The 16,086-nt window shown below is 43.9% G+C and overlaps 1 protein-coding gene across 5 annotated transcripts in view; it reads right to left on the minus strand.

The window, feature by feature from the left end:
- The window catches only part of VRK3 (VRK serine/threonine kinase 3), a 124,214-nt gene that overhangs the window by 4,150 nt on the left and 103,978 nt on the right, over positions 1-16,086 (minus strand). For 2 of the 5 annotated variants that reach the window (XM_072117798.1, XM_072117799.1), the window contains 2 exons: positions 14,665-14,782; positions 1,198-1,256 (listed from right to left, as the gene is read on the minus strand). In XM_072117798.1, coding sequence (XP_071973899.1) covers positions 1,198-1,256; positions 14,665-14,782 — 177 coding nt within the window. Of the gene's footprint in view, positions 1-1,197; positions 1,257-3,217; positions 3,385-4,560; positions 4,676-14,664; positions 14,783-16,086 lie in introns of those variants that run through there. The other 3 variants (XR_011849002.1, XM_072117800.1, XM_072117801.1) reach the window with 3 other exon arrangements.

A 16,086-nucleotide genomic window follows, 5' to 3' on the forward strand; every position in this document is an offset into this window, starting at 1 on the left:
TTGTTTTCTTGAACTGGCGAGTGCCACTTTGTTTTTTCTACTTTCTGGATTTACCCTGTTACACTGTGAAGTCGAGCACAACCTATGTGAACACTGACGTTTTCCTACGTCTCCATCTCACCACTGCATGACGGTGATTGATCCACACAGTTAAGAGTGCCTATATACATTCTCCTGATTTTAGATTAACAGAAAAATTGGCTCAAATGACCCAAACGATGAGAAACCCACACATTGGAAATAAAGTATAAGACCTATAAATATTGCACATAGCACAATATAGCACAAGCCCTCTATAACAACCACGTCTCTAATGATTTTAACCACGGATGACATACCACTGTATCTCAATAGAAATCCTAAATTAAACAAAGCTTTGCATAAGCTTGCTGTTAGCCTACAATAATCACTCTAGTCAAGGGGGGGGGGCAACAAATGGAGAATGGAGCTGTAAATCAATCCAATACCTGTAGTAAGAAGCTACAGTAACAATGAAACACAGGACCAAACAATGCAAATAAATCAATCCATAAAAATTACCGACCAGTCGGGGGGGATGTATAACCCTATTTTCTCTCCCATATGCTCTCGCAGTTTATGGCAATACCTTGCTACAGTGGGAAAGGAGCCTTACTATTTAATGTAATGATATTGCCTAGAAAGCTGTATGGAGGTTTCCCAGAACCTGAATTGAGAGACTTCTTCAGAGTTATAATACTTTGTGAAGGATTTAAATGGTTAAGGAAATAAATTTACAAAATTTTTCCATGGTACATTGTAAGTCACTCTCTTTAACATCTGGAAGGGCTAATGTGTCAGAAACAACAACCACACTCATCCAGCTCTCACACCCGTTTCCACTTCCTGTCATGTGCATTGAGCTGATAGGGTAGAGGATGGCGTGGAGGAGAGGGAAATTACATGAGGAGACACAGGCACACACAGATGCATCCCCAGGAATCACATACTGCTGGCAGGGAGTCTGGTAATGTAAAATAAACTGTTCTAAACTACTGAAATAATTCAGAATGTTGACAAGGGCATTTTTTAAATCAGCCTAGGCTATTTTAACAAATGACAAATGACAATCCCAGTAAAAGGTTCGCTTTAAAAAGTTATGGGAGCTCATAACAATCACTGATCAAGCGTTTTGCAGAATAATGATGGTTAACAATTAAATCTAAAAAATGTGCATACCTGGAATTTTTCTTTTGTTAAAGCACTGCTTGAGGAGTCCTGGTAAATTTGTTTGAAATCTGTATATAAATAAACAAAGACATATTAAAAAAATAAATAAATATATAGTATAAACTGAATTTTACTTTCCAAAGTTTCATTTTGTTGTAAAGTTCTTTTCCACAATGGTCTCCAAACAGAAGATGACGAAGGAAGGCCCAGAAGAAACTTTGTGTTTCAAAGTGGAGAATGAGGCAGGCAGCTTATGAAAGTTGGAGCTGGGTAGATATCACAAAGTACAGTCATGGCCAAAAGTTTTGAAAATGATACAAATGTTAATTTTTACAGAGTCTTCTGCATCGGGTTTTAGAATGGCAATTTGCATATACTCCAGAATGTTATAAAGAGTGATCAGCTTAACCCCTTAACGCTGAAGCCACTTTTCACCTTCCTGACACGGCCCATTTTTTCAAATCTGCCCTGTGTCACAATAAGTGGTTATAACTTCGGAACGCTTTAACATATCCAAGTGATTTTAAAATTGTTTTCTCGTGACACTTTGTACTTCAGGTTATTTGAAAAATTTTGGTGGTATGTTTTGCATTTATTTATGAGAAAATCAGATATTTGGTGAAAATTTGGAAAAAAATTTTATTTTTAAACTTCAAAATGTTCTACTTTTTCCATACATAGTCATAACCGCAAAAAACCGTAATAACTAACATTCACTAAATGTCTAATTTATGTGGACATGGTTTTTTATGCATACTCTTATTTTTGTAGGATGTTATGGGCCTTTGACCGTTGCGATTTTTCACATTTTCATAAAAAACGCAAAATCCTGCTATTGAGGGACCTGCTCAGGTTTCAAATCACTTTGAGAGACCTAAATAAAAGTAAACCCCATAAATTACCCCATTATAGAAACTACGCCCCTCAAGGTACGTGAAACAACTTTTATGAAGTTTGTTAACCCTTTAATTGTTTTACAGGGGTTAAAACAAAATCGGATGCAATTTTGAAAGTAAAATTTTTTTGGCTAAATGAATATGTTTTTCAAAAAATGTACAAATTCTGGGGCGTGGCCAGCCATGGAAGAGTGAGGACGCACGGAATCTGAGCTCCGCTGTGCACCCCTCTTCATCCAAAGGCATCAGGCATCCGGGCATGGGGAAACCCACCAGAAAAAAGCTACTTAAGACCCCACAAACGATATCGACAACCAGGAAGGGTATTGGCCATTTCTTTACCTCCACTCCGGAGAACATGGACCTTATGCCCCCGACCACGAGGAGCCAAGATGGCCGCCACCGCCAGCCAAGCTCTCCACTGCGACCAGGCACAACAGAAGCTGCGCAGCACGTAGCCCCCGAAACCGGGCCGACAGCGGGAGAGGACACAGCTCCGACCCTGCCGAGCGAGCTGAGCTGCTCGGCGCCTCTCCCAGGTGGCACACCGCCGGAGACAGCGGCTTGCGCCGCAGAAGGTAAAATGGCGCGCACCGAGCCTGCAGAGCTGGCGCAGCCCGCGACCGACCTCCGAGCCTCCTTATCCCTGCCGCCGACACAGACAGTGTCCCAACCGCGATCCCTCATGTGCACATCCATAGGGACGGAACAGGCCTCCGACATGGCCCACGCCAACTCCCAATGGCAGGTACCTGACATGGGGCCAGAGGAAGAGGTGCTGACTCCAGAACAAGGAGCAACGAAGGCCAAAAGCCGGGTTAATACCCCTAGAGGAATCCAGCTTACATCTGGAGCAGGAGATCCAAGACCTTCAAGCCCCAGCAGCTCAGGCCTAGGCCAGAAGCCTTCCAGTGAGTACGGGGCTGGAGTCCCCTTAACCTCCCCTTTGCAAGAATCACCATACCTTGGGTCTGTACCCACTTCTGTGCACACAGGACACATAACTAATCAACATGTGGGAACACTCACCACTCCCAAGGCACAGTTGCATGACCCCATTTGCACACAACCTACTCCCACTGAGGAGAGAATACCCACCTTGTCAGATCTCCACACCTTGCTTGCCTCCTTACCTACTAAGGCTGACATGTCCAACTTCGCAGCGCAGATAACCGCCGACTGCAAACAGGAATTTGCTAAACTTCACTCTGAGATATCAACGCTCTCCAGTAGGATTGATGTCCTGGATCAGGCCAAATCTTCCACAGAAGCGTCACTTGAGACCTTACAAGACACAGTCCTGCGACAACAGACCCAGCTATTTGCCATACAGCAACATATAGATGATATTGAAAATAGAAGCAGACGCAACAACCTGCGCATCAAGGGTCTTCCAGAAAGCGTCTCACAAGCTACTCTGCTCTCGACATTAACCACCATTTTTAACGGCATCCTAGGGCGCCCACCTGACACATACATTGAAATTGACAGAGCACACCGCGCTCTGAGACCCCCTGATCCAAACGCTCAAACACCTAGAGATGTCATCTGTCGGATTCATTTTTATGCGCTGAAGGAGCAGCTTCTGTTCAAAATCCGCTCTCAGAAACAGATAACATACCAAAGCACTGTCATTAAAATCCTACCGGACTTGTCCCGCTATACGCTAGCTCAACGGGCTGCCCTCCGACCCTTGCTAGACATGCTACGTGAACGCGACGTACCCTATAGATGGGGTTTCCCCTTCGCTTTACAAGTCCGCCAAGGAGGCAAGGAATTCTCCCTTCGCTCAGCTGACGACCTGCCATCCTTCCTACGCGACCTGAATTTACCTGCGGTCCACCTATCTACGTGGCCCTCTTTCCATGCCACCCAAAGGAAACATCAACCCACAGTCAGCCAACCTGACGCCACTGGGCCTTCCGAAAAGGAGCCCCAGGAAACGTCCTCATCGTCCCAACGGCCAAGATTTCGCTCCTCCACTCGGACACATGGGACCGAACCGCCACAGCAACAGTCCCTGAGTCTGAGTCTGACTGCTTCTCCCTCTCATGAACCTGTACCCTTCCTGATGTAATGTGTACTGGTTTGCCCACTTTAGCTAGTATCAATATATTTTTGTCATTGCCTGATGGCCTATATTCTCGCCATCCTATCCAAGGGGGCGCACTCACGGCTCAATGAGTCCACCACCCCGTTAGTTTGAGGATCTCGGTCGACACTGGTTGTCAGTCCGACACCCTCCACAACACTTGTTATTAGTTACTGCTGCAGCTCCCCCTTTTCTTTGAGGCGCTGCTTCTGTCTTGTTTTTCTTCCCCTTCTTTTTCCGCTACTTTCCCTTTCCCTCTCTCCTCCCCAACCTAATCCCCATCCCCCTCCCATACCTCTCCTCAAGTATAACAATTATCTCAACGTCTAACTCCTCTCTCCCTTAGTACCTAAAGGTGTGAAATTCTATAACGTGATAACTCACCTTACCGATGGCTGACCTCAAGATCGCTTCCTTCAACGCCCAGGGACTCAACTCTCCCTCCAAAAGAGCCCAGGTACTGCACCACTTCCACAGGAAAAAGGTACAAATCTTATGCCTGCAAGAGACACATTTTAAAGTTGGCCATTCACCTTCGATGAGACATAAACACTATACCTCCTGGCATTTCGCTAATAATCCTCAATCACGCTCCTGTGGAGTGGCCATAGCGATACACAAATCCCTGCCGCACACAATAATTGATTGTACTGTGGACCCCAACGCCAGATATCTCTTGCTTACCATCGACATAAGCGGCCACATTTTCACCATTCTCAATGTCTACGCACCCAATCAGGGCCAGGTGGCTTATATACTTAAGCTACTCGATGATGTACTTCCCCTGATACGGGGTTCTGCTATACTATGTGGAGACCTAAATCTAACCTTAGATCCTACCCTTGATAATTCATCGGGTAAATCCAGCATCGCTTATTCAGCTCTGAAAAAAGTGAAACGAGCCCTCAGACACCTACAACTGTGTGATGCCTGGAGGATACAACATCCCTCGGACAGGGATTACAGTTTTTACTCTTCCCCACATGGTGTCTATAGCAGACTAGACTACATCCTAACACAACATAGCACTCTTCCCTGGTTAATCTCCACTTCAATTGATAACATACTTCTCTCGGATCACGCACCAGTTTATTCCTCTTTTAGACTACCTTTCTTGACCAAGCGAGAATGGTCGTGGAAGCTAAACGAATCACTTTTACTAGACCCCCTTTGCACTGCTGAAGTGTCTCAAACTATAAACAACTATATTCAAGAGAGAGAGCAGGACACAACACCCCTCCTGACTAAATGGGACACACTCAAATGGCTCATAAGGGGTGTATTCGTTAGACACGGGACCCGCCTGAAAAGAGAAAAGGCTCATAAACTGCAATTAGCCCTACAAAAGGTTTCCTCCCTTGAAACACAACATAAACACGCATTGGGGACCTCCACGCTACGTGAATTACAGATGGCCAGGTTGGAAGTCAGACGTCTGCTTGACCTGGCATATGGGGGAATGCTGCAAATATGCCGCAGTAAGTTTTATGAATATGGCAACAAATGTGGGCAAATGTTAGCTAGAGCCCTAAAGAGAAGAGCAGCCCAATCTTTCATCTCAAGTATTAAATCTACCCCGAACACAATAGCACACTCTACCCCAGATATTTGCGAGGCTTTCCAATCCTTCTATGCAGACCTATACAATCTCCCGGCAGCCCCAACTCCCACCAGAGACATGAGCATGCACCCCCCTCCCCCGTTTACCCCCCTCTCAGTAGGAACCATCTCAGCCCTAGAACAACCCTTCTCACATGCAGAACTAGAGGCGGTGATCAAAGGCCTCCCTGGACGTAAGAGCCCGGGCCCTGACGGATACACAGGGAAATTCTATAAACACTTCCTGCCCATTTTGAGCCCTATTTTATTGAAAGCATTTAACAGTGTCTCCCCGGAATCCCCCTTCCCCCCCCCAGGCTACTTCCGCACATGTCGTAGTCATCCCCAAACCAGGCAAAGACCCTCAATCCTGCACTAGCTATAGGCCAATTTTGCTTCTAAATGTAGATCTTAAGATTTTTGCCAAGCTTATAGCCAACCGATTGAACCCCCTTTTGCCAGATCTTATTCATAAAGATCAAGTAGGGTTCGTGCCTGGCCGAGAAGCCCGTGACAACACCATAAAAACCCTTGACATCATGAAATACGCCCAGTCCCATAAGATTCCTATGATGATACTATCCCTGGATGCGGAGTAGGCCTTTGATAGGATTTCATGGTCCTCGCTGAGAGATACACTAAGTAATATAGGAATTGGTCCGGGTTTCACTGCCAAAATACTGTCCCTATATAAAAATCCATCAGCCAGATTAAAAATCAATGGTACCCTATCCGCCCCCTTCTCCATCAGCAACGGAACCCGCCAGGGATGCCCCCTCTCCCCGCTCCTATATGTTCTGGTGATGGAACACTTGTTAGGAGCCATACGCGATGACCCTAATATCCAAGGTATCTCCATCGCTGGAACCGAGTATAAATGCTCGGCTTTTGCAGATGACCTCCTGGTCTATATCACCAACCCTACCCAATCCCTACCAGCCCTGATGTCCATACTTTCAGTGTTCGGGAAATGGTCCAACTTTAAAGTTAACACGACAAAATCCGAAGCACTGAACGTATCACTTCCCCCCTCTGAAGTTGAAACCCTTAGGGCAAACCTCCCTTTTGCATGGCCCCCTGGGGGCATTACATACCTGGGTGTTAAGATCTCCAGCGACCTATCCAAACTGTTTAACAACAATTTCTCCCCCCTCTTAGCCAGCTTCATCTCAGACCTGGACACATGGCGGAAAAAAGACTTCTCCTGGTTCGGCAGGCTAAACATTCTCAAAATGACCCTCCTACCTCGACTGCTATACCTCCTACAAACCATCCCCATTGCTATCCCCGCCACCTTTTGGGATAGAACCAGAAAATGCTTCTCCAAATTTGTCTGGTCCACAAGCCGCCCCAGAGTGAAGAGAGACATTCTGATACTACCAAAAGATAGAGGGGGGGTGGGTCTACCAGATTGCCGCCTTTACTACTTGGCAGCAACACACGCTAGAGTGCTTGACCTTTTTCATCACAAACACTCCAAAACATGGGTCTCACTGGCACAGGGTATATGCCCCAGGGAAATATCCACCCTTCCATGGACCTGGTCCCTTGCTTCCAGATATACCACCCCTCTCTCATTCTCTACTGAACACACACTCCGAAATTTAAAAGGTACTCTCTGGTGGACAGGCAAGGACCCCTCACACCCATCACAGACAACCCCCTCTTCCCACCTGCCCTCCACAAAGGCGAATTCCTAACGGGCGCACAACATAAGCCTCTTCGTTTCACACATGTCCTGGCGGGTACCAACCTACAACCACTCTCAGTGCTTTTACCAGGCAGCACGCCAACAGCCACCCACCATTTTCAATATCATCAACTCCAACACTTTCACACCTCCATCAAATCACACTCTCATACGCCCCACGCCCTTTCAGAAATGTACAAATTATTAACTACTCCCGACCGCACGCCCACACCACCATTCTGCAAAGCCTGGGAAATAGAACTGGGGAAGACATTCACAGAGGGACAATGGTCACAATGCTTCTCCTTAGCTCAAAGAGCAGTTATAGCCTCCAAACATCAAGAAACCAGCTACAAAATTTTGACGAGATGGTACAGGGTACCCTCGCTTCTACACAAAATGTATCCAACAGTCCCGGACAGATGCTGGCGTTGTGGGTCTGCGAGTGGTACAATGTCACACATCTGGTGGCAATGTCCTCGCCTACAAAGCTTTTGGTCCAATGTACTCCGAGTCATTGAAGAAACCACAGGCCTTAAAATCCCCAATTCCCCTGAGGCAGTCTTATTATTTATGTTCGACATCCCCGTCTCAACATACAAGAAATCTCTGGCCAAACACCTCTTGCAGGCAGCTAAGACAATAATTCCACGGAAATGGAAATCTGACTCCCCTCCCACTTTGAGTGAATGGTTCGGGGAAGTTGCCCTGACGCACAGAATGGAAGAATTGATCGCTCAATCTCCAAAAGATCGCACACGATTCTCAAAAACGTGGTTTCACTGGAAGCAGTTCCTGGGCTCCCAGTCCTACCGCATACTTCAAGATTGAGGTTTCTGTGGAAGTGGTGCAACCGGGGAAAAGAAACACCTCGACTACACCTCTAGTACCACCCAGTGCCCTTGCTACCCCCCCATCCCGCCCATCCACTCCTATCCCCAGTCACCCAACCTTGTCTTCCTTTTCTACCCCCCCCCCTCTATCTTTTATCTTCTCTACCTATACTTGCATTGCATAGTGGCAGTTTTGCTTGTTTTAACTCTGCCACAATTATTATATAGCTCCTGAGAATAAGACAATGTATAGGCGGAGGCCGGTTCTTACCATTTGTTCTTGTTATAAATGCCTTCTCCCTACTTGTTTAAACTGTATGTTGACTTGTTAACTATGCATGCCCTAAAGGCAATAATGCATCAACCTACGTTACTTTGTATGTACCTTAACTTTCTCAATAAAACCTTGAATGAGAAAAAAAAAAAATGTACAAATTCTCAGTGGATAAAATACCAAAACGCTCCACAAAATTTGATACCCAATCTCTTCCGTGTATAATAATACCCCATATGTGGTGGTAACCTGCTGTATGGGCACACGCCAGGGCATCGAAGGGAGCTGCGCCATTCAGAGCAGATTATGCATTGTCAATTTGTATTGGCTATACAATCTTTATTTTTTTGGCAATTTGGACATATAAGGGCTTATTTTCTGCGACATGAGATGCACTTTACAAATACTTCATTTTAGTGGGTCATTAGCTTATTGATGAGATTTTATTAACTCTTGAATGTATGGGTGAAAAGAAAATTGTCAATGGGGTCGTACAACGTACACTAAAAATATTATATTATCTTCATTCTATAGGTCACTACGATTACGGTGATACCTCATTTATATAGTTTTTCATTTACTTTTACAATTTTACTGGATAAAAACTAATATAGCGGAAATCTCATTTGTTTTTGCATCGCCATCTTTTCGGAGACGTAACTTTAATATTTTTTGGTTGACAGAGCTAGTTTAGGACTTATTTTTTACGTGTTGAGTTGTTCTTTTCAGTGGTACCATTTTTGCTCACATAACTTTTTTTGATCACTTTTTAGAACATTTTTGTGTAGAGATTTTATGAAAAATGTACATTTTTGGCGTGTTTTTCGGGTTTTGTTTTTACAGCGTTCACCGAGCGGGTCCAATAATGTTTCTGAGTTATTGTACAGATTGTTACGGACGCGGCGATACCAAATATGTGGGGTTTTTTGGCGATTTTGTGTTTTTTTCACTTTATTGCATGTGTATAGGGAATATTTGTGTTTAGGGGACTAACTTTATTTAATTAATTATTTTTATTAAAAAATTATTTTATGTAATGTTTTTAACATTTTTATTAACTTTTACAGGTTAGCTTGAACAAGTGATCCACTGATCACTTGTTCAAGCTCTTCTTCACATTACACAGTGTAATACAGATGTATTACACTGTGTAATGTAACACACTGAGCATGCTGCGCATGCTCAGTGTGTTACAGCCGGGTCCTGTCAGAAGGCAGGGACCCGGCTACAGGAAGGAGGATCGCGCAGCCCCGGGCACCGGCAGTCCCGGGGCTGCGGTCGGAGCAGCGGACCCCCCCGGTAAGCGCCGCAGGGGGGGTCCGATTCTTCTGAAATGCCCCTTGCACGCCGCGGTCAGGGGTTTCAAGGGAAATTGTTGTCCATTTAATACATTTAACAACAAAATACATGTGTTTTTTTTTTGTGTGTTTTTTTTTTAAAGAAACGTGAAGCGAAGAAACAAAAGAACTTCATAATTCACGTTTACTGGTGTACAAGTTAATATAACTCCCCGCCATTGAGCCCTATGGAAAAAGTTACTTCTTGGCATGATCTGTGCAGATAGTAGGAATTTAACCCCTTTACGCTCCGTGGCAGATATATCCGCCACGCAGCTGTGAAGGTTGTATGAAGAGGGCTCACGGGAGGAGCCCTCTTCATACAGAGATGGGCTTTGCTGCATATCGCAGCAAAGACCCATCGCTAACACCCACGGTCGGTGTTTGCACCTATCGCGGGTGTTAACCTGTTCCCTGCCACCGCCAAAGTCGTAAAGTCGGCAAAGTCGCCGGCGGCACTGTAGGCATGGCAGCGCATGGGCGCCGCCATCTTACCTCCGATTGTAAGTCATCGGGGGCGGCGATTAGTTGCCATAGTAGCCTCTGGTCTTCGTTTGACCCGAGGCTACATGGTTTCTGCCTATTCATTACAATGAGCCTGTGGCTATGGTAGGAACGATCGGACCATCTAGGGTTAATGTAAGAAATAGTGAAAAAAGAAAAAAAAAAAGTTTAAAAAATGTGAAAAATTAATAAAATATTAAAAGTTCAAATCACCCCCCTTTCCCTAGAACTGATATAAATATAAAAAACAGTAAAAATCACAGATACATTAGGTATCGCCACGTCCCAAAAGGCCCGATCTATCAAAATATAAAATCCTCACAATCCTCAAAATGGTAGCAATGAAAATGTCGGCTCATTACGCAAAAAAGTATGAAAAAGTTGTTAGCGTCAGAAGATGGCAATTTTTTTTTTGTACACATTCGTTTAATTTTTGAAAATGTATTAACGCTATAAAACCTCTATAGATAAAGTAGAGGTTATTTTGGAGCGAAGAGTTAGAGTTTTTTAAAATTTTTCCACATTTGGAATTTTTTTCTGGCTTCTCAGTACACGGCATGGAATAATAAATAACATCACGGGAAAGTAAAATTTGTTACGCACAAAATAAGCCCTCACACAGCTCTGTACATGGAAAAATTTAAAAGTTATGGATTTTTGAAGATGAAGAGCGAGAATTGAGCGAAAATACCCAGCGTCGTTAAGGGGTTAAAATGGTTTTCTTGTTTCCTGTAATAGGGCTAAGTTCTCCTTTAAAAAGACGGGATTTACTGTATATACTCGAGCATAAGCCGACCCGAGTATAAGCCGAGACCCCTAATTTTACCATCAAAAACTGGGAAAACCTATTGACTCGAGTATAAGCCCTGGGTGGGAAATGCATTAGTCACAGACCCCCTCCCCCCCAGTATGTAGCCAGCCTGCCCCCAGTAGTATACAGCCAGTCCGCCCCCAGTAGTATACAGCCAGTCCCCAGTAGTATACAGCACTGCCCCCAGTAGTATACAGCCTGCCCCGCATTAAAAAAAAACAAAAAAAAACCTTATATACTCACCATCTGGTGGCCCCGACATGCAGCGCTGCTTCCCCGATGTCCGCACAGGTCCTCTTCTGGCTTCCGCGCCCGTCTTCTTTCTTCTCTAACTACGTGCTGGGCACCGCCATTGTTCTCCCCCGGACGGCGCTTAGTATGACGCGCCACTGCTAACATCATACTAGGCGCCGCCTGGGAGAAAAACATGGCGGCGCCCAGCACGAAGTTAGAGAAGACAGAAGACGGGCGCGGAATCCAGAAGAGGACCCGCGCAAACATCGGGGGAGCAGCGCTGCACGTCGGGGCCACTGGAGGGTGAGTATATAAGTTTATTATTTTTTAAAATATTTTTTATGACTGTATGTATGACTCGTGTATAAGCGGAGGTGACGTTTTTCAGCACATTTTTTGTGCTGAAAAACTCGGCTTATACACGAGTATATACGGTAACTTAAAAATTGTGTCGCAAGCCATGCACATGCAGGATATCGGGCGCACAATCTTCTTGAATCGCGGCACAGTGCATTATCGGACAATGCACTTTCGGGATCTCCTCCGGATCGGGTAAGTAAATGTGCCCTAATGTGTTTCTTTGTGCAATCACTCCAGCATAGTTCAGTCATATCCAAGGACAAAAAGCTTCTTTCTAAGAGACGACGTGGCTACATCTATGGGAAATTATCATCACAGTTATATTTATTTTAAATAACAACTAAATTAAGAAATGCATATGCCAGATGAATTTAATTGAATGTTAATTCCCAGATGAGAATACTCATTTAAACTTCACAATGCTCCAGCCTAGATGACCTGACTAACGCTTTTCTAAAATATCATACCATAAATTAAAAATATATAAATCCATGGGAGATATTCTGTCTGGGTACTGTTTGGAAAGAGAAGGGAATACAGCATTAAGCAATAACACTGTTTCAATATGGAAGTAATTGTACACAGAAACTTAAATGCATCAAACCCCGACTCCCCCCACCCCTGAAAGCAGGACTTAGGTTACATTCACGTACGGCGACGCACTGGAGAGGAGGAGGGGTGAGCTACGCACGGCCGTACACACAGAGAAGATAGTGTGTGCCGCACATGTCGCCATAACCATCTATGGAGACGTATATATGCAAATATACGTCCACCTGATGGTCGCGTGCATGTGACTTTACAGTGGATAACCTGGAGCTAACATGGATGGCCAGGAACCAGTTTTGTAGAAAGACAAATCTTCAAAAAAATACTTTATGTCCCTAATTGTATACCATTAGATTAAGGATACCCAGCAGTTACTTTAATTTTTTCTGTTCAATAAACTTTATTGAAATCAACATATAACAATATTCAAGACATTGTCAATGAGTGAATATATAATAAAGCAGTTTACACACTTCAAAGCAGTCAAGCACAAATATAATGCATCCAGTATTCAGCTGGATATATATGACCATTCACTTTTGGAACTAAACAATAGCAATTCCAATATGAGGGTTAATTCCTTTGTGAAATACCTGGGGAAGTTATGAAAAGAATCTAAACTACTTTTAATTTTTGAACGTAGAGATTAACGTCTGCTCCATTACTCTCATGGAGCGACAATGTCGGTTGGACCTCTCGTTTTCGCAATCTGTGGGGTCTCAGCACTGAGACCCCTACTGATCAGCAAGTTAGGCAAGTTAGGCCCATGTCTTAATCTATTTGAAGGGATGCACTTTAACTCCATGCCGATCGGTATACACGGGGTGTCAGCTGTACCTCACAGCTTACACTCCAGTGAAACACCCACAGTCGCAACCCCCCCCCCTTGCGTCGTCTTCAGAGGTGCCCGTCCTTTCAATGGCAGCCCTGAGGTACGAACATGACAGAGCTGTCCACAGGAACTGCCTTTAAGATCCAGTCAATCTGTGTGCAAAACTGAAGGAACTAATACCCTGCAATGCACCAGTATTGCAGGGTATTATCATGTACAAGTAATCAGATGAGTGCTTGTTCATTTTCCATGATGGAACTAATAAAAATATTAAAAAAAGAAAGAAAAAATTGTACAAAAATAAAAATTAACAAATAAATAAAAATGCCCATAAGCTCTAATAACATACTGTATAAAGAGACATATAATGTGAAAAAAGTCAAGATCATAACACAAACCCCACATAGTGTTACCGCATAAAAAACATAAATAAAAGCATTTTCTACTTTTATTCAGCTAAAGTGGATACTTTTTAGGGCTAAATGAACGTATTACTGAAAAAATTAGTAAATTATATTAACAGGACTCCCCAAAACCCTATAGAAATAAAATGGTCCCTTAAATAATTGGATTCTAAAATTTTCTTGAAAATTAAAAAAAAATTCTGTTTGATTTGTAATCTTTCTAGCATCATAATGAAACAAAAGGACACTTCTAAAATGATCCCAAAACAAATCTGAGATATGGTATACAACATGTCACAAAAAAACCTCTAAACTAAGTTAAAGTGTTTTAAAGTTTAACATACGGGGGTTGAATCTCATAAATTAATATGCAAAATAGCATCCTGGCAAATAATCTAGGAATAGAAAAAAGAAGGATGCTCATGTGGAATAGAAAAACTTAATTTCTTATAATCAAATTTCATAGACAACTAAAAAAGAACAACCATGCATATGCTTGCATGCAAAACACGGTGAATATACAAAGAATCGACCAAAAGGTCAAGGATAAAGTAATCAATAAGTATTGAACATTCTTCTAGTAAACAAATGCATGCATTGTCAATATCACTAAGTATACATAATTACCTCATAGATATAAAAACTCCTATATTACGGGAGGGGGGAAGATCCCTAAAGCGTTCTAAAGTTATTACAGGAAAAAGTGACAAACGTTAGTTTTGAAAAATAGGGCTTGGTCATTAAGGCACAAATGAGCTTGGTCACTAAGGGGTTAAACAGCCATTTATTCCCTTAACAACGTGTGACATATAGTTATGTCAAGCGCCAGCTGCGGGTGTTTGGAGAGGGCTCACTGTTAACCATGTGATAGTCATCGGCAAAGCTGCCATCGGCATTAAAAAGACAGCAGCGTGTGGCACACAAAGACCCGAGGCCATCTCAATGCACTCCATTTATTACAATGTGCGATTTGCACATTGTAATAGAAGATGTGGAAAATCCTCATATACTGCCATACTATATTTGCAATTTTATTCATTTTAAGAACTGGTGCCACTGACCTCTTTTTATGATCCATTATAGAGCGCGGATTTTTTTCATCACTCCAAGGTAAGGACCCAGACAACCATTTCAGCATGCAATAACCCAAGGATTCAAAGTCACTGCGCCGTGATGGTCCTTAAAAAAAAAAAAAAAAAAAAAGTATTACACTTAAACTCATAAGCAGAGGGGGCCGTTACCTGATCGTTTATGTAGGCAGAGGTGCACTCCGGAGCTCCTGCAACGGATCCGGCAATTATTCTGCCTTCACCGCCCCTACATCTCATCAGGGAAGAATGTTGCTCATAGCCTTTATGCTCATTACTGTTTATGTTACGGGTTTGAGGGGGAGAGGGGGATGGGCCAGTCCGGTGTCCTCTAGTAAGGAATATTACACAGCCTCAAGAGATAATGGGGCACATTTACTTACCCGGCCCATTCGCGATCCAGCGGCGCGTTCTCTGCACAGGATTCGGGTCCGGCTGGGATTTAAGATGGTAGTTCCCCCGCCGTCCACCAGGTGGCGCTGCAGCGCCGAAAATAATCTTAACGCCCCGGAATGCACCATCCCATAGAAGGTGAAGGTGAGCGCTCCCCAAGCGACACATTTTCGGTTTTTAAATGCGGCGGTTTTTCCGAATACGTCGGGTTTTCGTTCGGCCACGCCCCCCCCATTTCTGTCGCGCGCATGCCGGCCCCGATGCGCCACAATCCGATCGCGTGCGCCAAAAACCCGGGGCAATTCATGTACAAGCGGCGCAAATCGGAAATAATCGGGTAACACGTCGGGAAAACGCGAATCGGGCCCTTAGTAAATGACCCCCAATGTGTGAATCATACTTTAATCCATATGCTTGAATGTAATTGCTTGGAATATTAGGGGACTGGGGGATGCAAACAAAAGGTCCTTAAAAATGATTTCAGGGATTTAGGCCATAAGCTCAGGGCAAGGACCTCAAAGGTAGTTTTCTCCAAAATAGTACCTGTACCACACCATAAAGGCAGCGGGAGATCAGGGAGGTAAATAAGTGGCTCAAAAGTTGGTGTAGGAAGGAGGGTTTTGGGTTCATGGAGAACTGGGCTGACTTTTCTGTCGGCTACAGGCTGTACAGTAGGGATGGGCTGCACCTCAATCGGGAAGGTGCAGCTGTTTTGGAGGAAAAATGGCTAGAAGATTGGAGGAGTGTTTAAACTAGAGACCTGGGGGGAGGGCAACTACACTTGTGCAGGGCAAATAGACAGTGTAGATAGAGAGCTGGGAAGAGTCATAGTCCATGGGGGAGGAAGGGGGGTTGGAATGAGAATGGGGAATAAAAACAAAAGGTATAGGGATAGGGAAAACCATATAAAGTGTATGTACACATATGCCAGAAGCCTCACAAACAAAATGGAGGAACTGGAACTCTTGATGTTGGAGCAGAAATATGATATAGTGGGTATCA

Source organism: Engystomops pustulosus, chromosome 7 (assembly GCF_040894005.1).
Source record: "Engystomops pustulosus chromosome 7, aEngPut4.maternal, whole genome shotgun sequence".
Classification (NCBI taxonomy): Eukaryota; Metazoa; Chordata; class Amphibia; order Anura; family Leptodactylidae; genus Engystomops; species Engystomops pustulosus.